At 41.9% G+C, this 21,839-nt stretch overlaps 1 protein-coding gene across 29 annotated transcripts in view; it reads left to right on the forward strand.

Annotated features, from left to right (window-relative positions):
- Apc (APC regulator of Wnt signaling pathway) overlaps nucleotides 1-21,839 on the forward strand; it is a 101,538-nt gene that overhangs the window by 12,806 nt on the left and 66,893 nt on the right. For 5 of the 29 annotated variants that reach the window (XM_015996634.3, XM_042263807.2, XM_076554919.1 and 2 more), the window contains exon 1: nucleotides 11,448-11,517. The exons of 20 other annotated variants lie outside the window; for them this stretch is intronic. Coding sequence is in view for 4 of the 9 variants with exons in the window: in XM_015996636.3 (XP_015852122.2) it covers nucleotides 11,371-11,517 (147 nt within the window). In the remaining 5 variants the exon portion in view is untranslated. Of the gene's footprint in view, nucleotides 1-11,351; nucleotides 11,518-21,839 lie in introns of those variants that run through there. 4 more of the 29 variants (XM_015996636.3, XM_076554918.1, XM_042263806.2 and 1 more) reach the window with 2 other exon arrangements.

Consider the following 21,839-nt stretch of genomic DNA (forward strand, 5'->3'; position numbering starts at 1 on the left):
TGTTTCGCTTTTATTGAGTTGCAAGTTAAAATGTTTTATTTGTCTTATACTGACTGTTAAAGGCCCTATGGTTCTGGTAGCAAAGGCTTCCAGTTTATTACATTGAGTATTTTATTCAATTTAATTCTAGTAGATGTATAGTCACTGTCATCTTAATTGAAATTAAGCACCCACCATTGGTATAAGAAAAATCTTTTGATGATAAATAAATATATACTTATATTATGAGAATTAATTGCCTTTGGTTCTCAGAAAAAGGAAACCTGAACTCAAATTTGACAGCTGTCTTACGTTACAGGAATTCTGTCACCGGTCCGCTAGCCAATTGAATTGAAAGGAGTGGTTCAGTCTAAAGGGCAGAGTTTGTATCGGGGAGTATGTGACCCAAATAAAAGATGGGCTGTGGGATGCGCCCTCTCTTGGAAGGTGGACGAACAGGCAGTGAAATGGGCGCAAGTGCAGCTGGCGACTTGGTTCAGGTTCCCCGTCCCCCTTTGGACCAAGGAAGCAATGCTGCGGTGGCGGCATAGTAGCTGGTGTCCGGTTCCGTTCTCTGTTCTGTCTTGTGATTATCGTGTACGGATTGTACTGAAAATAAACGGTAGAGAAATCTGTTGACTTCCTTCTTCAGTCTTAGTCAGTGTTCTGGTGCTGTGAAGAGACCCATGACCACAGCAACTCTTATAAAAGAAAGCATTGAATTGTGGCTTTTGTTCAGAGTCAAGCAGGGAACATGGCAGCGTAAAGACATGTTGCCAGAGAGGTAGCTGAGAGTTCTGCATCTGGATCTACAGGCAGCAGGAAGAGAGAGACACTGGGCCTGACTTAGGCTTTTGAAACCTCAAAGCCCACCTCCAGTGACACACTTCATCCAACAATGTCACACCTACTAAACAAGGCCACACCTCCTAACCCTTCTCAAGTAGTGCTGTCCCTGGTGACTAAGCATTCAAATATATGAGCCTATGGGGGCCATTCTTATTCAAACAACCAGTTGTAAGTCTACAAGATGAGGGAATACCATATTTTATGCTTTTTTATACATTTCCTGAAGTACTGTATGGAGCACCTATTTCAGATAACTTTTCTATAAAAAGAGCTAAACACAGACATTTAAAACTCACATCACACTTAGATTAGCCAACACAGATCATTTCTTGTCATATTATCTTGGGTGTTTCCGTAATTCTAACTCTGGCTTATTGGTCTTAAACCTTACAGCAGTTGCCCCCACCCACCCACCAAGATGCAGTGTGGGAAGCTTGTCTAGCGGGTGCAAGGCCCTGGGCTCAATCCCTGGCACGAGGAGGGAGGGAGAAGAGAGAGGTGATGGGTATGATTTTGGACTAGAAGTAGTTAACTAAAGTAGTTTGAAGTTCCTCGCACTGTGTGTACACATGCTCCTGTGGTGATGCACATGTGTGCATGTGGAGAGGACAGCCTTGATTGTCATTTCTCACACGCCATCAATGGGCTTGAAGCTTGCCAAATAGGCTCGGTTGGCAGGACAGGGAGTCTCAGGGATCCACTGTCCCGTCTTTCCATCAGCACACCCAGCTGTTTAGATGTGGGTCCGTCCTTGTAGTGTGCAAGATGAGCACTTACCAGTTGAGCCACCTCCCCAGCTAGCACCACTCCCGTTTTCTTTTTTCTTTTTTGATTTTTCGAGACAGGGTTTCTCTGTGTAGCTTTGCACCTTTCCTGGAACTCACTTGATAGCCCAGGCTGGCCTCGAACTCACAGAGATCCGCCTGCCTCTGCCTCCCGAGTGCTGGGATTAAAGGTGTGCGCCACCATCGCCCGGCTATTCCATTTTCAACATAAAAGAATTCAGCTGTGTCAAGAGACAGACTCTGTGTTTTTTCTGTTTGAATGGGTATTGCATACATGCAGTGCACATTTCAAAACAGCAAGTATGTGCATGTGAAATGAAAGCAAATCTCCTGTCCTTTCCTCCTAGCTATCCACAGAAGCAGAGACAGTCAGTTCTTGGCTACCTTTTCAGTTCTCTCTCTCCCACAGAAACACAGATTTCAAAAAACTGCTCTGGATATTCTTTTGGAGGGCAGAAATGTTTATTATGAGAACATTAGCATGCAGGAACTGATATATTTAAGATTTTCATTGATAACTTGTTTGCATTGCAGCAAACTTCATTTCAAACACTATGAAGCAGATGGTAGAAGACAGTCTCTGCTCACATAGCACTTCGTTTGGAGATCTCACTGGTATGGAGTGTCAAAGTGGCCTCATGGTTAGTGGTAACAGAAAGCTCTGGCTGGGGCAGCTCAGTTGCTAGCCATACAGGCAAGCATTATAAGGAATTTGTGTTGGGAATTACCAGCGTAATTGCTAATTGCTTACCCATGTAAGCAGTTATTGTCAGTGTGACTGGAGGTAGGAAATTTACTTGCAGGTTCTCTTGCTCACTCACCTGACCGGCAGGTTGGTGTTGGTCTGGGCCCCTCTTGTTGGCCTCTGCAGGGTTACCCAGGTATCCTGAGGACACTGTGACTGGTTCCAGAGTAAACAGTCAAGAGATCAGAGCAGAAGCTATCATGTATAGACCATATATCATAGATCTTTACTGTCTACTGATTGAGATACTAGTCTCTTCTAGAAATACCTTCATTCATAGATAGGTACACTCAGAAATAATTCCAGATATTTGGGCATCCTCTAACCCAGCCAAGTTAACACACAAAATTAACCATTGTAAAGGTATGAATTTTAACTATTCTGCATAAATTTAAGATGCTGGGATAATTGTGCTGTTAGAATAGTGTGGAAGAATAAGGCTGCCACACTATAAAATGGAACTGGGAGAAAAATTACTCATTGTTATTCAAAGACAGCTTTTGATGAGCTGGGGAGATGACTGTCAGTGCGGTGCTTACCACACCACGCCAGGGTCTGAGTTGAGACTCCCCAGCACCAGTGTAAAAAGCCAGCATGGCAGCACGCACCCAGAACCCCACACTGGTGAGGCAGACGCGGGAGGACCTTAGGGCTTGCTGGCCCACCAGTCTGGCCAAATTGGTAAGCTCCAGGTTCAGTCAGAGACCCTGTCTCAAAAAATAAGGTGAGGAGCAATTGAAGAAGGAACTGAATATTAACTGTGGCCTTCAAATACACCTGCACACATAAACACACCCAAAGTAATTTTTAGAAAAGAACCTGAAATATTCAGTTGCAAGAGGGTATGATGACAGGAAAGCCTGTGAATCACGTGGGTTTTTTTTTTTTTAGTTTATATGTTTCATGCATCCAAGTGAAATATCAGGTGAGTAGTTGAATATTCAGGGGATAAGGTTAAGATAGAAATACAATTTGAGATTTAGTATAATACAGTTTGGTATTTAAAGCTACTAGATGAGAAAATAGTAATGTAAGTAGACAATTCTAGAATAAACTCTGAAATACCCCTCCCTTAGATGATGAGTGACGAGGCAGGGCTATTAGCAGAGATTAGAAGGAGGAGAGAAACCATCAGAACATGGTATAGACGCCAAGACTTGCAGTATGTTTCAGGAGGAAGAGTGATCAGCTCTTATTACTAAAACGATGGAATTTGGCTGTGTGAGAGAGAATGAGCTGGTAGAAAGGAGAGATTGGTTATGTAGGAGAAAAGACTATAAAGATGACGAGCGTTGACCTTTGATGGGGCATAGGAGCTTTAGAGGGAGTGAGGTTAGCCCACACTCACGGTGATGAAGCAGAAGAGATGGTTGGGTGTGGTGGCTCAGACCTGGAATCGCAGCACTTGATAGGCTGAGGCAGGGGGATTTCTGTGAGAAAAGAACTGGAACAAAAGAAAAAAAACCACAATAGGGCAGGCAGCTGGGTCTGTCATGATCATAATCGCCTGCATGAGGTTCCAGTCACCACCCACTGTTGCCCAGCTGCATATAGTCTTGGGGTGTGCTGGAGTCTGCAGGAGGTGGAAGGTTGCCTTGGAGTTGTTACAGTCAGAGCAGAGTGGGAAGGAGGGTTTATTGAGAACACTGCAAGGGAGCTGAGCTGCTCCTGCCACGGGAGGAGGCTGGCGCTTCATAGTGACCCTTGTTGTTTGTTTGCTCGTTCCTGACCCAGAAATGGGTGGTCAGTGCTTGGCTCTAGTCAGGGGCAGGCTTGGTGGGGTGGCAGCTCTGTGTTGGAAGTTCATGGTATAGTTCACTTTGATTGGCTGTGTTCAGTCACCATTCTGTAGTGTCCATCAGATCCAACTTGTTCCCCCACAGCTCTTCAGTGGTCCAGCTGCCTGAGTTACTTGGGGCTCCTTCTCCTGTAAGCATCCCAGAAAACTCCCTGGTACACCCCGCTGGGCTCAGGTGCAACCTTTCCTTTGGTCTTCAGTGCTCCGAAGCTGGGTAAAAGAGTCATTTATTTATGTCTCCTCGGGAAGAGACAGGCTACAGATGTAATTACACATGTGTGTGTAAAGTCGGGTGGATTATGTAAGTAGTTCTTCTCCAGTAGCTTTTTTATTGTTTAATAATTGTGTTTTTGAGATTTCCACACAGTATATTTTGAACGTATTTGTTCCCTCAGCCCTCCCGTCCCTTCCCACCAACTTGGTTATTGCTGCTGCTTTTTCTTCTTTCTCCATCAAGTCCAGCTTGTGTTGTCCAGCTGGTATTAGGGTTGGGGTCTGCTCTGCTGTGTGCTCAGCCCAGTGGGTCACATTATTAAAAAACTTTCTCCCAGCAGCCATCAGAGGCTAGGAGCTCCTCAGCTAGTGGTGGATCTCTCTCTCACACACACACACACACACACACACACACACACACACACACACACACACACACACACTCTGCTGGGATTTCGTCTGACTAGAGCTTGTGCAGGTTTTGTGCATACTGGCCCAGTTGCCATGAGTATATGTGTATCTGTCCTGTTGTGCCAGGAAATCCGATTGCTTTTATATTCTCAGTGAAGTTGGTCTGAAACTGAGCACATCATAGGCAGTAAAAATAGATTTGTTACAGGTTTGAGGAGACATGAAAAGCTCAGGGTAGGAACTAGAGTAGCCCTGCTAGGCATTGTTGGCTGTCTGTCCTTTCATCTCTAGTTATAAATGTAAAGCGGCATGGCCAGCTCTGCTCCTGAACAGTAAGAGTGCCGCTTGGTTCTGTTTCCCGGTGCTCATGAACCACGCCTTTGTGCTCGCAGATTTTACAAGCAACAAACTGTTCTTAGGGCCAGAATAGAGTTGTTTGTTTGTTTGTTTGTTTGTTTGGTTGGTTGGTTGGTTGGTTGGTTTCCCCTATTTTAGAAGGTAGAGGGAAAATGCCAAGCCTCCTCCTTGTAGGCCGATGAGATTTTATATAGTCTTTCTGAGACAGTTAACCAAATTCAGCCAGGTTGCTTATCACTCCAGTGGATCTTTTTTTCTCTTGTCTTTGTACAAAGAACTTTGTATTCTCAGTCATGGAGGAACACTTGGAAAGGTACGCCTTTTCTGCCCCACCTGTTTTATTAACAAGTCTGGTTTTTTTAATTAAATAGCAGAACTTTGAGGAAATATTAAGAAAAGGCCCGTTTCATATTATGTGAGGTATAGGATGATTTAAGATCAAGAGACTTTTTGATAGTTGTTATTAGTTGAGAGAGGTATTTGAATGTGAAATGAAATTTAGTCCAATTCTTTTTTTTTAAACAATCTATTTAACTTTATGTTACGTGCATTGGTGTTAGGGTGTCAGATGCCCTAGAACTGGAGTTATAGACAGTTGTGAGCTGCCATATGGGTGCTGGGATTGAACCTGGGTCCTCTGGAAGAGCAAGTGTTCTTAACCGCTAAGACATCTCTCCAGCCCTAAAAGATTTATTTGTTTATTATGATTATTATTATATTATTATAGTGCTCTGTCTGCATGTATGCCTGCACAACAGAAGAGGGCACCAGATCTCATTACAGGTGCTTGTGAGCCACCATGTGGTTGCTGGGAATTGAACTCAGCACATCTGGAAGAACAACCAGTGCTCTTAACCTCTGAGCCATCTCTCCAGCCCTTTTTTTTTTTTTTTTTTTTTAACTTCTATAAAAGAACCTATGTGGGGCCAGACTGTGGTGGCACTCACCTTTAATCCTAGCACTCGGGAGGCAGAGGCAAGTGACTCTCTGTGAGTTAGAGGCCAGCCTGATATACAAATCGAGTTCCAGAACAGCCAGGGCTGTTACACAGAGAAAGCCTGTCTTGACAAACACACTTAAGAACCCATGTGGTGTTTCAATATATTCTACCTGACTTTGGATATCTTTACAAAAGACATTTTTTAAGACTTATAAAATTAATGTTTCAGTTTTAAAAATATTATTAGTCTGGTAGAAGTCATGCTTAGCATTCAGAAGCACCCAGTTCCAAGCACCCAGAAAGGTCATCAACATTTGATGTGAAAGAGCGTTCACATGTACTAGGTGCATTGAATTCATTCATCCTTATCTCTATTAGAATGTAGCATTAAACATTCATTGTGAACCCATTTGTTAGTGGCTCGTTCTCTTATTGGAATGAAATGAAATCTGCATGTTAAGTGCTACCTGTAGTGGTCTGGAAACCCAGTGTCTCCTGCTCTGAGTGACGCGTCCTGTTGCAGTAGGTATGGTTTAGCAAACTTGGATTATTTGGCCTACAACAACAAGCATTTATCCTCAGACATACAGACATTGAATGTTCAGCAGAAAGCCAGAGGAAGGAAAGATACTCAAAAGAAGGAAAGGGCTTCTCACTAGGTGGTGCTGCCATCTGCAATTGATACAGGGTAGTGAAGAAGGGTTTGTGTGTTCTTTGAAAGTACACGCTTAGAGACCTTGCTAGGTATCGGGAGCAACTGTGATCCAGCACTCAGTTCAGGGTCTCAGTCTAGGCTACATGAGATCGTGTCTCAAAAATAAAAAAAAAACAACAGCAAACAGATAAATAGAATTGGGAGATATTGGTATGAAAATCAGTCTTTTAACCCAAGAATTTGGTTTAAAGTTCTGATAATAGCATTTATTAGGCACTATATTGATTATTTTCTAATCTAAGTTTTGGATTTAAAGTTAAATAAAAATTGATTTTTCTCTCTTACCAGTTCTGATATAGTTCAGGGACTAATTTGTATTATAAGCTGATAAATATTTCATCAAATAACATAGGCATTTTATGCTAACTGAAAATATTAATGAGAAATTTTAATCCTGTTTTACTAGGATAAATAGTTTCTTAAAAAAAAGTCTCAGTATGCTCTTCACTCTCAAATAGCCCTCCTTTTGTATTCCTGTCAGATAGACAGAAGATAAATAGATAGATGAAAGGTAGGTAGGTAGGTAGATAGATGATGAATGGATGGATAGATAGATAGATGATGGATGGATAAATGGATGGATAGATGATGGATGATGGATAGATGGATGGATAGATAGATGATGGATGGATAGATGGTGGATGGATATGTAGATTATGGATGGATAGGTAGATGGATGGATAGATAGATAGGTGGATGGATAGATAGATAGATGATGGATGGATAGATAGACGATGGATGGATAGATAGATTGATTTTGCATGAGAGGAAAAGTTTATTTTCTCTCACTATTCTTCCATCCCAAATAATCTGCCTCTTTTTTCCCCCCTTTTTTCAAGACAGGTTTTCTCTGTGTATCCCTGGCTGTCCTGGATCTCACTCTGTAGACCAGGCTGGCCTCAAACTCAGAGATCTGCCTGCCTCTGCCTCTGCCTCTGCCTCCTGAGTACTGGGATTAAAGGCGTGCTATAAAATGCCTTTTTATGTCATACACATTCTCTCTCTCTCTCTCTCTCTCTCTGTCTCTCTGTACTTTACATATGAGAGAAAAAGTTATTTGTAAGTCTGTCTTATTTCTCTTTATGTGATGATCTTGAGTTCTACACATTTCTCTGCAGATGAAGCAATTTTGGTTTTTTCTATGGCCAAATAAAACTCCTCCATTGTATGTTTACCACATTTATCACGTGGGCATTATATACCCTGGAATTGCATCTCTTTATAGGCAAAAATGTGTTCTGTTTGAATTCTTCAGTAAGGAGACAGTTGAAGTTAACAGTAAAATTAAGAGTCAACTAAGGCTATCAAAAGGAGCACTAATTTTATCGCACTTCACCAAATTTAAATATTTTTGTTAATATCCTTGTCAGTTCTTTAAATTTTCAGTTTTTAAAAACATGTGAGAGAGAGAGAGAGAGAGAGTGAGTGTGTGTGTGTGTGTGTGTGTGTGTGTGTGTGTGTGTGTGTGTGTGTGTGATGTATGAATGGGTGTCTTTTGAGGCCACAAGAGGACAAGAGATCACAGCTGGAGTTACAGACATTGTAAGCCTCCTTATATGGGAACTGAACTTGGGTCTTCTAGAAAAGCATTCTTTAACAACTGAGCCATCTCTCTAACCTCTAAACTGTGAGTCTTAAGTTAGGTTTAATGAATATATAAAATACAGAACATACAGTTGAAGACATTAATAATCCCGTTAATCTTAATTTGGTCTTTTTGTTTTGTTTTGTTTTGTTTTTCAAGACATAGTTTCTTTGTGTAGCCCTGGCCATCCTGGAACTAACTCTGTAGACCAGGCTGGCCTAGAACTCAGAGATCCATCTGCCTCTGCCCTCCTGCCTGCTGGGATTAAAGGCATGTGCCACCATTTACTGGCTTAGTCATAATATTTTTTTAAGGTTCAAATTTTTCAAAGATAAATTATGCATTCCTATTTAACACAAATGAAGCTGTTTACTAAAAACAAACTGGTAAAAATGAACAGATATTTAAAATTAAAAGTATTTCTGAAAGAAGAAATCTTAAAACAGACTCAATATAAGATTTAACTGAAAATAATTTAACTGAAGTGTTATATTTTGAATCAGAGTTACCCTTATTAATTTTGTATTACCCCGTGTGTTTAGTGGGAGTGTATGCACAAGTGTACATAGGGATGTCTGTGGAACCCGGAAGGTGTCTCATTCCTTGAAACGTTGTCATTGAAAGTGTCTGTGAGCTGCCCAACAAGGGTCCAGGAAGGGGGCCCAGCCCTCAGGATAGAGCAGCCTGTGGTCCTAACCGCTGGCCGTCTCCCTAGCCCCCAGTGCTAGCGTTAGTTCATGTGTATGTAATGCAGATCACAACAGTGACTGGATGGCAGGAGCTTTACATGTGTGCAGCCTGGGGGTAACTCACTGATCTGCATTGTGTCCACACCTAGCCAAATGTATCATGATTTAACCGGTTAGGTTTTTAATTAGAGTTTTAAAATAGTAAAATATGTTTAGATAAAATTCAGTCTTGAGGAAGCTGGCTTAAAGGCTTTCTTTTTTGGATAATTGAGTTTTATTGAATAATCCAGTTGGCAGCATGATGACTATAAAAAGTCTCTGGGCTTTTTATACTTGAACCATAGTGGTTCATGAACATGGAATGGTCATAGCTTTCTTTGAAACTTAGGCTATGTGTCAGGGGGCCTTGGGGTCATTCTCTACCACCCCCTTGCCACTAAATCCCTGACTAATTTCAGTGTTAGTACATGTAGTAAATAAAATCTTAGACAAGTTTTGACTACCAATTGATTTCTTAAAGTGATAGCTTAAGTTACTCTTAACTCACAGCCTGAGTCCAGAGGAACAGCTTAATTGTTTCTTAGACTGTTAGGGGGGTATTTTGAGGAGCTTTTAAAATACATTCTTTATTTTACAAAGTAATTTTTCTTTCTGGAAGGTCAATTCTGTATGAGAAATTCTGAATTTGTCATAGAGGATGACTGTATAATGAGTCCTACAGACTGAGTGATGCATTTCCAGTAATAAGATCTTAAAAGGCTTTATACAGTCAGACTGTTCATGAAAGATGTTTAGGATAGAGTCAGCTTGATTCACATTTCCTTTGTTCATTATGAGGATCTTTTTCTAAATCTGTTTAAGAGTTTAGTGTATAATTCTAATTACAGTTATTATGTGGTCAGTGTGGAAGACCCGATGTTCATGCAACAAATATATACAGCATATTGGGTCTTCATAGAGACTAATAGAGGAAAACGACGCAAAGCAAGAAACCAGAAATCCCTCCCATAATCTCACCTTCAAAAGAATAACCCTGTTTTGTTGTGTGTTTCTCTTTTTCAGACTCCACTTTTATTGTATTTGTGTGTTTGTGTGTGGTTCTGTGCACGAGAGTGCATTGCGGGTTGAGAGTCAGGAGAGGGATTCCCCTGGAGCTGCAGTTACAGGGGACGTGAACAGGCAGATGGAGTGTGCAACAGCAGTGTAGTTCTTGACCGCCCACCCCTCCCAGCTCCTGTCTTCTCTGTATAATGCTTTATAAAGTGGAATTGCCGCAAATGCTACGTGTAGCTTCTTGTCATTCTGTTTGAAAAAAATACAAAAAGTACAATAGTAAATACAGAACTTGACATTTTAGTTTATTTTTAAAACTGAAGTAGATAAGGGGTAGGGAAGGGTGTAGCTTCGTTGGTAGAGTGCTTGACTAGCATATAAGAAGCCCCAGGTTCAGGGTCTAGCTCTGCATAAACAGTGGGTGGTGGCACATGCCTTAATTCTAACACATGTGGAGGCAGGAGTTCAAGGTCATCCTCTGCTCTCTTGTGTGTGAGACCAGCCTGGAGTGCATGCGACTCTGTCTCAGAAATACTTTTTTTGAAAAATTTTCCTCTTTTAAACCAGAGCTTAAATCAGACATTTAAGCTGGAACTTAATGTGAATCTTGCCCTTCTAACTCATAAATCAGTAAATGAAATGCAGACTGCAATAGGGTCAGTAGTAATTAACCGGTGTACTGTTTGCCTGGGAGTGCTTTAAACACACCCTGCATGTACTAACTCCTAGTTCATGCTTGCCCTCGTTCTATAGAAGAAGAAATTTAATCACTGAGAGGTCAAGTGACTGGTCAAGGGGTGGGAGGACAAAAACATTTAACCCAGGCGGGAACACGGAGATCAGACACAAGTCACTGTGTTCTGTCATCGTGACTTTCTGTAACTGCCCTAAATACAGTCGTAATTGGAGTTAATTTCCCGAACAAGTTAGTGATTTGTAATGTCAGACTAGTCATGGCAATCCCTGACTAGAGTTCTGTCCCTCTGCTGCATTTCAATCATGGGGAGAAATCTAATTTACTGCCCCTCCCACCGTCGGCACCCCGCATCCTGTGCGGGGCTTGCCACTCCGCGGTCCTCCTGGTTTTGAGTGGCAGCGAACATCAGCTCCCCGGGGTGCCGAGGTAGGAGTGTGAGGGCGCCCAGGAGGCTTGGTGTCCGCTGGCGGTGCGTGCCGTGCGGTGCGGTGGGGTGGGTCTCTCCCCTGCTGTGAAGCGGGTCAGAAGCGTGAAGCAGCTGTGTAATCCCCTGGATGCTGACCAGGGCGCTCCCCATTCCAGCCAGGAGCCTGCCGATTGGCTGGGCGCAGGCACACGTGACCGACATGTGGCTGTATTGGCGCAGCCTGCCGGGGTGTCACTGGAGACAGAATGGAGGTGCTGCCGGGCTCGAAAATGGGGTAGGTGCTGGAGCTGCGAGGGCCGGCTTGCTGCAGGGGAGAGAGGGAGGGAGGAGGTGGTTTTCCCATGGACTGCCTTAAACCGGTGACCTTTCCTTGGCACAGGGTCTGCTGCCACATGCCAAGCCTAGGAGGCAGGGGCGTCGTCCCACTCCTCTCCCCCACCCCCCACTGCAGCACAGGAGATGGATTTCCTGTGCTTCTGATCCTGGGATTTTGACAGAAGAGGAAGAAAGGGGGAGGGTAGAAGTGGTAAGGGGAGAGCGGAGAAAGCTGTTTTGTTTTTTATAATGCCCGTTGACAGTGGAGTGGAATAACAGTATCTAAGGAAACGAGTAGAGGGCAACAAAGAATGGAGCAGATTCATGGCGAGCAGCAGCGAAGCCCCAGCCCTTTGAAAGGCTGCTTTTCCTCCTTGGCCACAAGGACACAGGCCGTGGTGGCCAAGAGTGGGCATACAAAGCTGCGGCTGATGGCTGATGTGGGAGCTAGTGGGAAGGGCTGCCGAGGATGGGAGGAAGACAAGACTGGAGCACTGCGGAGACCAAGTGATCTTGACCGGCGAAAGACTGCCGAGTAGTAGCGTGCCTGCTTGCCTACAACGTGTAGGTGAACTCGCTGAGAACAGGGTGGCGGAGATGCCAGTGTCTTTGTTAGCTGCAGAATGCAGTGGTGGTGGTTTCTGTGGTGACTGCAGCAGGGCTCTGCCGTAGACAACTGCAGAGAGTCAGCACCCTGAGCAGATGGAGAAATGCTCAGTAGCACTCCGTTACAAGATGCCAGCTCGTAACGACACCCAAATAGGAGAAAACCCATAGTTTGCCTTTTTAAAGTAGGGGGACTGTCAGATTATGAATGTGTTGACAGTGAAGTGAGTCAAACATTTGATTTTATATCACGAGAGATGTCAGATGCTTTGATTTAACATAAATCCTGTAGGAAATCTTCATATATTATTATGGAACTGGATCGTCCCTTTGTCAGTCCAGCTTTTATGCCATTCATTAGATCATTCGAGAGTAAATCACTTTAGAATGTAAATTACTTTGTGAAAAATTGCGGACAATAAATTTTTTATGGGCCTGATAAGACCTATATTTTTAAGTAAATTCCTATTTTTTTTTGACACTTTTAAATGTAGTTTAATAAAATCTACAGATAAATATTTTAGATATATCTCTTATCTAGTGAGTATTCACAAGATATGCTCTCATAAAAAGTGTCTTAATTGACTTAGATGCCTGAAAGTGTCCAGTCTTCAGATTGAGTCTTTGCTTTATTCTGTGCATGTCTCTGGCAACCTCATGCACTTCCTGGCTCTGAGGGGCTTTGTGAAGTCCTCCAGGGTCAGCGTCCTTACAGGACAGCCCCTTCTAAGTTGTTTATGTAGTTGTCTTAAGAGAAGCTCCATTTTGTCTCAGCATTTTTCAAAATAATAAAGAACTATACCCGAGTAAATAATACTATGCAAAATTTTCATTGACAAATTAGAGCGGTTTTATTCTTTTGTTTTGTTTTGTTTTGCTTTGTTGTTGTTATTTTAAGACAGTCTCAGTGTGTAGTTCCAGGCTGGCTTCCAACTTAGGATCCTCCTGCCTCAGCCTTCCAAATGCTGGGATTATAAGACTACATCAGAATGCCAGGCCTAACTTTATTCCTTAATATTTTTAATGTTTTAATTTTATGCAGTTGTGGATATCAGGATTAAAAGTGCTTGGGATAGCTTTTAAATCTGATAGAAACCATACCTAGGATTAAAGATGTCACATTGAACTGACAAGTGAAATTTAATAGCTAACATTATCCAATCCCTTGAGTCTCGGTTCTCGAGTTTATAGAATTCTCATTTTTATAGATGTGTTCTCATTTAATCAACTAGTGGATGTAGCATTATTTTCATCTTACGTGTTTCATAGTTCTCTTATTCAGGTATGTGACATTATCCAAGGTCATCTATTGTGTAAGGATAAGAGCTTGTCTTTCATTTTACTTCTTTTGTTGTTGTTGTTTTCGTTTTTCAAGACAGGGTTTCTCTGTGTAGCCCTGGCTGTCCTGGAACTAGCTCTGTAGACGAGGCTGGCCTCGAACTCACAGAGATCTGCCTGCCTCTGCCTCCCCAGTGCTGGGACTAAAGGCGTGCACCACCACACACACACTTGAGCTTGCATGCATGTTGCCAAGGAGCTCATGTGGAGGTCACGTGACAACTTATTGGACTTGGTTCTCTCCTCCTTCCACCATATGGGTTCCAAGGATCAAACTCAGGCAGTCAGGCTTGATGGCAAGCGCCTTTACCCACTGAACAATCTTGGCAGTCCCTTTAGTTAGTATATATTTTTTATTAATGTTATAAACATTTCTACAGTATTAGATTGCAATATTTCCAAGTTAAATAAGAAATAGAAGACTAAATTAAGAAAAGATTACTCCTTTTACAGTATAACATTCAATATTTCACTGAGCTTTTGTAAAAGGTCTTTAAAATTATTTATTATTAATTGCTATAGCTAGAATTTTGTGACCTATTTAGAAATTCATAAATATTCAAAAGTATATTTTGTGAACTAAATCAAAGCTATTCATGATTTTATTTGGATGAATTACAATGTAGATTTTGTTACTGTTTTTTACTGATTTCACATACTGTAACTGATACTGCACTTTCACATGTCTAAACACTTTACAATTCTAATCTCACTCTCCTATTGTGAGGAGGAGTCCACGAAGAACCCATCTACACAAGCAGAAATGTGATAGCATTGGTTTAGAAAGACAGGAACACTTGAGCAAATGGACTCAGTACATATTTGTTAAAGTACCAGCCACATGCCAAACCTCAGAAAGGTGCTGAAGAACCAGAGAAAACCTGGGAACTGACCTTCAGGAGGCTTAGAATAAACTGTGAGATTTGATTGCTTTGGCTAGGCTGGGCACCTTTTTAAAGATTTATAGAATCTGAAATATTTTCTGATTTGCAGGAAAGGAATGGATTGTTCTTTGAGGTACTGTACCCTGTTTTAAGACCTGTCTGAAGCCACAGATAGTTTTTTAATATCTTAAAGGTTGAGTGGAATGGTTTCTTAATCATTTAGTCCTAGCAGCCAGTTACATATTATATTTAGTCTTGTTTTTAGACAAGGAAGAGCGCCCCCGTTGTTTGGTACAGATAGTGTGTTATGTAGGGGGAGCTTTCTCCTCTGTTTCCACCTCCTCCTTCCTTTCTTCCTTCAGGGTGTGTGTCTTGTTTTTGCATTGCTGGAGATTGAACCTCGCAGCCTTCACACTACATGAGCCTCTGCTGCTGGGCTGTAAGCATTTTTAAGTGTACAGTTCTGTGGTGTTGAATTCATTGTGAATCCATAACCACCATCATCCCCAGGACATTTTTATCTTTCCTTGTGGAAACTTTGAGGACGTAAAAGCCCCATTTCTCTTTCTCCTTGACACCTAGCAATCAGCACACTACTTTATTAGTCTATAAATTTGACTGTTGTAGAAATTTCATATAAAAAGATTCATACACTTATCCTTTTGTAACTGGCTTAATTCATTTATCATAATGGCTTCATGAATCATTTAAGTTATACCATGTATTTTAGTTTCTTTCTTTTTGAAGGCTAAGTAACTCTGTTATATGCACACTACATTTTGTTTATTCATCCATCTCTCAGAGTATGCTTCCGTTTTGTCTTAGTAATGCTGTGATCACGTGTGTGCTGAGACCTGTTGCCGCTGTTTGGCTTCCTTTGTGTGCTGCCCAAATGTTTGAACTCACTGCTGTTTTTAAGACCTGCCCATTTGACTTTCTGTCCATTGAATTTGTGGTTCTAACTGAGCTGTATAGTAAGTATTCCATCGTATTCATTATTACTGCAGTAGAAGCTTTAGGTTTTCTTTTTCTGGATTCTACTTAGCAAACTCTGCAATGATGTGTGTTTGTCCATGACTGCTCACTGATTGTCTTAGTTATGTGTTACTATATAACAAATCACACCAAAACTTAATGGTTTGAAATGACATTGTGGCTTAAATTGTCAGCATTTATTGTTTCAGAGTTTCTAGGGAGCAGGAATTCAAGAGCATCTTGTTAGTGTGAGAAAATTCTGTTTTCTCAGGAAGCTGCAGTTAAGATTTTGGTCATCTTGAAGTTACTAGGTCTTGACTAGATCTGCTGCTCCTTCCCAGATGCCCATTCACATAGCCTCCGTCTCCCAGTGGCTGCTGGCAGACAGTCTCAGTCGCTCCCTTTGTGAACCTCCATGGAGCTGCTCAAATGTCTTCAGGACATGGCAGCTGACTTCCCTCAGTGAACAGTGCGGAGAAAGAGGAAACAAGGAAGCCGTTTATGACCTGGTCTCCAAACCTGTACATCATCATTTCTCTTGTCTTGGGTAGTCGGACTGTCTTGGCCTGCCAGCCCGCAGATAATGACTTGGAGACTTATTAATTATGAGAACTTGGCCTTAGCTTAGGCTTTTTCCCACCAGCTCTTATAACTTAATCTGTTTCTATTCATGTATGCTGTGTGATTTGGCTACTTCTCCTCTGTACTGCATGGCTAGCTTGTTCATCTCACTGGTGGCTCCGCACACCTAGATTCATCTCCTCTTCCTGTGTCTCCCCAGAAGTCCCGCCTATCCTCTCCTGCCCAGCTATTGGCCATTCAGTTCTTTATTAAGCCAATCAGAAGGCACCTTGGCAAAGACACATCTTCACAGTGTACAAAAAGATTACCCCACAACAGTCTAACCTTTATTTAGTGAGAGCTGCTAAATCTAACCTACAAAAAAGGATGAGTTAGGGTCAGAGGATTTGTATAAACATGTGAAGGTTGTTGCACGGACCAAGAAGATGTCACCGGAACTTAGCCCTGAGAGAAGTGGTCACCATATTGGCATTGCTTCCTGTTACTGTCATAAGAGTTGAAACAAACTTAGTGGGTGGAGTGGGTTGGTGTTTGAGAGGGTCCTGAATAGTCCGGGTTAGCCTTGAACTCCATGTGTAGCTGAGGACGGCCTTGAGGTACTGTTGCTGATCTACTGCTGCTGCCAGGATGACAGGCGGTGCTGGACCAAGCCCAGGGCCTTGTGCATGCACCGTGCTAGACGAGCACTCCGTCGGCTGCGCTAGAGCGCCAGCCCGCTTCAGGATCTCAAACCCAATTCACTATTGCCCATTCGTGGAGGGCAGAAGTGGAAATGGTTTTCACTGGCCCGAAGTGAAGAACACTTCAGAAGCACTGCATTTCCTAAAGGCTGGGGGAAGGATTCCTTTCTTGGCCTTTTTTTTTTCCAACTTCTAGTGCCTCCTTCATTCCCCTTCTCCACCGCCACTGTCAGCAGCCTAATCAATTTCCTCTGAATCTGACACTTGGCTTCTGCTGTCACATGACTTTCCTCATCAATCCTTTTCTTCCTCCTAAGAACATGTATGGTGTATTGGTTCTGCCCACATCATTCAGGAAAGTTTGCTTTCCAGGCTTGACAGATCACACCAGCAAAGTCCCTTTAGCCAAGTAAAGGAATGCAGTTATGGGTTTGAGGTAGGAACACGGACAGCTTTCTGGGGCCATTACTTGGTTTGCCATAGGTATACTAACACAGTTGTTTTTTCCCCTTTCTGAAGCATTTTGAAAATAATTCTTTTGTGAATAAGTATTACTGTCGAGGCGAGACTAAGAGTGTCATTTAAGGTATAATTGGAAAGGATTGAAACAGGTTTTCTACTGTCTATTTTTAGAATACTGGCTTTATTATCAGTTAAATGTTTATCTGTATATTAGCTACTTAGGACATAGGCTATCATGGAAACTGAGAAATGAAGTCACTCTTTATACCTTTACTTGTTGTAACACCTTTTGTGGACTCTCCAGTCAACGCCAGCCTCCTTACACAATCTAATCACAAGCCACAGTGGTGTTTCTATCCCTCCCTCCCTGGTCTCCTTGGTTCTTCCATACTGTATTTAGCTATGTTAGATAATCATGTGTTCCACTATATATGTCTTGCTTTTTCAACTTCTGAACTTTGATCACAGTATTCCTGTTATTGAACTTGGGGGTTACAGCCTGTGCCCCAAGGCAGATCTGGTCACCCATTCTCAGTGATTAAAGCTAATTGAAAGAGCCAGCTTAAAAATAGGAAGCAGAAGATTGATTCAGTGTGGCCACATTGGGAAGAGAGACAGAGATAGACACACACACACACACACACACACACAGGCACACATGCCCCAATCCATCTTCTCTGTCCTGTAGTGAGATTAAGGTTAAAAGAGAGGACCAAGGATATGCACATCTAATCAGTCCAGATCAAGATGTGTGACCAGCACCACCTGGATGGCGGGTCTTTGTCTAGACTTCAGTTTCATCCTGCGAAGTAATCTGGAAGGTTCTTATAACTGTGTGAATCCCTCTCCAGGAGACAAGGTCCCCCCTGGCTTAGGCTTTTTCCTTCTCCCAGCATGAGATTCTTGGGAAATTGTCTGTTTCTTTGCGGGTCCCCTGTTTCAATAGATGATAGTCAAATTGAAAGACACAGCTATCCCTTTGGAATATCTTCATCCCGCCAGGCCTGTTCCTTCCCTTCCTGTCCCAGAATTCTGTCCTCTTGCCTTTGTGTTGACGTCTGCAGTGGGCTAGTGGATGAAGTGGTGTGGAGTTGTGATCCAGGAGAACAGGAGGCACACGGCCCGCTGGGCTGGTGTCGTGATCTTGTTATCCTTTTCCAGGAGTACCGGCCCTCCTCTGTTACTTCAGAACAAGGAAGAGATGAGCTCTTCTTACCACTTCATTGTTTTTACCGGGGCTGTTGTCACAAAGGGCCACAAACTGCTGGTCCTTTAGAAATCTCTGGTTTTACTATGTCGGAGGCTGGAAGCCCAGCACCGGTCGGTGTGTTAGCAAGATGACTTCTTTCTGAACTTCACGGCAGAAGCTCCTCTCTCTTTCTTAGTTTTTGATGCTTGCTAGCGTTCACTGACTTGCAGCAATCTCACTTTCCTGTTATCACATAGTCCTACGAGGTCTGTGCCTATGTTTACTCACTGGCCTTGAAGTCCACCAGTCGATTTATGTCCCACTTTAATATAGTATCTTAGCTTTATTGCTGATGCAGAAACCCTGTCTATATCATATCTCTAGGTTCATATCTCTAGGTGCCTGTGACTCAAACACAGTCAAACCCGTTGTTGGACATGGAGATCAGAACACTCAAACAGAGTAGAGATAGTTCTGCAGGGTGATTCCTCTTTTGGCAAAAAGGGTAGGCACCAGAACCAAAACCCTGCTACCCAACATACTCCAAAAATGAAAAATGGCAGCTGTGTTTTATCCCTGATTTATGTGGAGACTGCATCTCATCACATTGGTGGGAGTTTGGCTTTCCATTCTAACACGATTGGCACTATCAGCTCAAAGTGGAAGGGGAGAACCCTTCTAGGGCTAACTACTTTCAATAGGAAAAAAGTTTCTTATACTATTAACACCCCCTCATACTGGCGTGGTAGTATATAGATAAGAAATTCTCAGTATTTGTTGATCCCATTATGTAGACACAGAGAGGAATCCATTCTCCTATTCTTTAATGGGAGGTTATCTTTCATTTTTCTCTGAGTTTGTCTTGTTTTTGGTTTGTTTGCTCCCGTAATTGATAGTGTATATAATTTCTGTTCTTTTTCTCATGCATTTATGCTGTATGTGACTATTACTGGGGACATTTTGGGGATTACAGAAACTGCACATTACATACAGACCTCTCCTAAAGATGTGTGTGCCTTAGCTGGGGAGATAAAACACATCAGAGTAAAATAGAACATAACGGGCCAAGGTATAGCATAGTTACTGCTCCTTCAGCAGGAATATGCATTGTTGATTAGAGGTGTCCGCAGGGCTTTGTGTAAAGCAACTGACCTGGACCTAAAAGAGTAAAATGTCCAAACAAAGCAGAAGATAAAACAATGTAACGTTCAAAAAGAAGTTAAAACACACAACACATGCCCACATGTGCATGCACATGCATACACTACAAAGGTACATATGCAGAAAACATTGAAGAGACTTATTGAGGGGGAGAGTAATGTTGGAACCTGATAGAAGGTAAGTTTAGAAGCTGTGTCAGGTTAGAGCCTTGCTTGCTCTGTAAGAACGTGAGCATTCAACACCAGGATGGGTTTGGCTCCTGACCTAACCCTTTGGTCTGAGTTCGTGGAAGTTACTTGCCATTTAGACATCCCATTTTCCTTAACTCTACAAGAAGCACACTACCTAACTCCATAGGTAGTTGTAAGAATCAAAGGAGATAATGGATTTAGCACATTTACAGAATATGGCTTTTACTATCTGGATTTCACATATCAGACACATAAAAGTAAGAGCATGTGTAGAGGAGTAAAATAATAATATGTCATAGCTAGGAAACAAGGTATAGAATTTTGAAAATTTTATATGCTCTCAAAATTGTTTGATAAATATTTATGAAAATTAGTCATGTTCCTGAGTACCAATCAAACCTTAAAAAAATTAATCCTAGTAGTTTCCATAGTCTCCAGCCGGTCTCATAGGCAGTATATCAGTAACAATGATATGAAAGGATGGAGCCCTCCCTTCACACCTCACAGATGAGAAAGGCCTTTGAAATGTCACCTAGATCAGCAGTTCTCAACCTGGGGGTCCAACAGCCCTTTCATAGGGCCGCCTAAGACCATCGGAAAACACAGGTATTTACATTACAGTTCATAACAGTAGCAAAATTACAGCTAGGAAGTAGCAACAGAAATAATTTTATGGTTGGGGTCACCACAACATGAGCTGTATTAAAGGTTTGCAGCATTGAGAAGATTGAGAGCCACTGGTCTAGTGGAAGAGGAAATCATGAGTTTTCTGCAAATAAAGCAGGCACTTATATACTCAGACTCATAAACCATTATCAGGGCTGTAATCAAAGAAAAGTTGGTGCCCTTAACAGTTCTGTTAGTAAGGAAACCAATATAAGAAATATGTTAATAAAAGGAAATAAATATTCACGCCTCTAATCCCAGCACTTGGGAAGCAGAGTCAGGAAGACATGAGTGATTTCAAGGCCAGCCTGGTCTACATAGCTGGTGCCGGGCTGGATACAGTGTGCGTGCGTGTGCACATGCACACACATACACTGTGGGGGGGTGTCTCATTAAAAGGACACTGAAATACTGAAAAAAGAATAAAGCATGAACAAGTGGGATTTATTTCAGGAATGGAGGATGGCCCAACATTAGAAAAACATACTATTTCAGAGAGAGAAAAAATTCAGCTGCTCCTTATAAAACTTTTATATGGCCGGGCGATGGTGGCACACGCCTTTAATCCCAGCACTCGGGAGGCAGAGCCAGGCGGATCTCTGTGAGTTCAAGGCCAACCAAACTCTCCAAAGGAGTTCCAGGAAAGGCGAAAGCTACACAGAGAAACCCTGTCTCAAAAAACCAAAAAACAAAACAAAACAAAACAAAAAACTTTTATATGGAAGAAAAGTCTCTAAATATGCTTAAATATTAGGAAATCTAAGAGTAAGAAGTTTAAATGCTGATATAGTAAACCATTCCTGTTAAAATCAGGAACAAGATCATTTATACAGCATTTTGTAGTTTCAAGCTAATATAACAAAAAGAAACGAGATGTAAATATTGGGAAACAAGGCAGAATGTGTCTTTCTTTGCTCACAGTTCATACTTTCTTTGCTCACAGTATATGAGTAGATTTGCTAGAAGAACTTAAAATTTGTAGTATTGATAATCTTTTTTTTTTTTTTTTTTTTTTTGGTTTTTCGAGACAGGGTTTCTCTGTGTAGCTTTGCGCCTTTCCTGGAACTCACTTGGTAGCCCAGGCAAGCCTTGAACTCACAGAGATCCGCCTGGCTCTGCCTCCCGAGTGCTGGGATTAAAGGTGTGTGCCACCAACGCCCGGCGCAAGTATTGATAATCTGTAAAGATTAGCTGTGTAAAGGACATGTGAGTTGGTGTGAGTGGTGATATTCATAGAAACTCGAATTGGGAAAAGAAAACAAATCGCCTTGAAAAGCATCTGCCCTTTCTTGGGAGGAATCTAGGAAATGTTACTTAGGGGCCGAATGGAGAGTCCTGAGAGACAGTATCGTTTAGTGTCATAGAAATTTAAGTCTCCCAAATTAATAGAAATAAAATAGTTGGATTATAACTTTACATTTCTGTTCAGTGAAAAATAAATGATTTAATATTATGAATGTAATTGATTTCCTACATAGAAGATCACTATACTCATTTGAGAAACAATTCTATATGAATGAATATAAAAATGGAATTTCTGGTTCAAG

Source organism: Peromyscus maniculatus, chromosome 19 (genome assembly GCF_049852395.1).
Source record: "Peromyscus maniculatus bairdii isolate BWxNUB_F1_BW_parent chromosome 19, HU_Pman_BW_mat_3.1, whole genome shotgun sequence".
Lineage (NCBI taxonomy): Eukaryota > Metazoa > Chordata > Mammalia > Rodentia > Cricetidae > Peromyscus > Peromyscus maniculatus.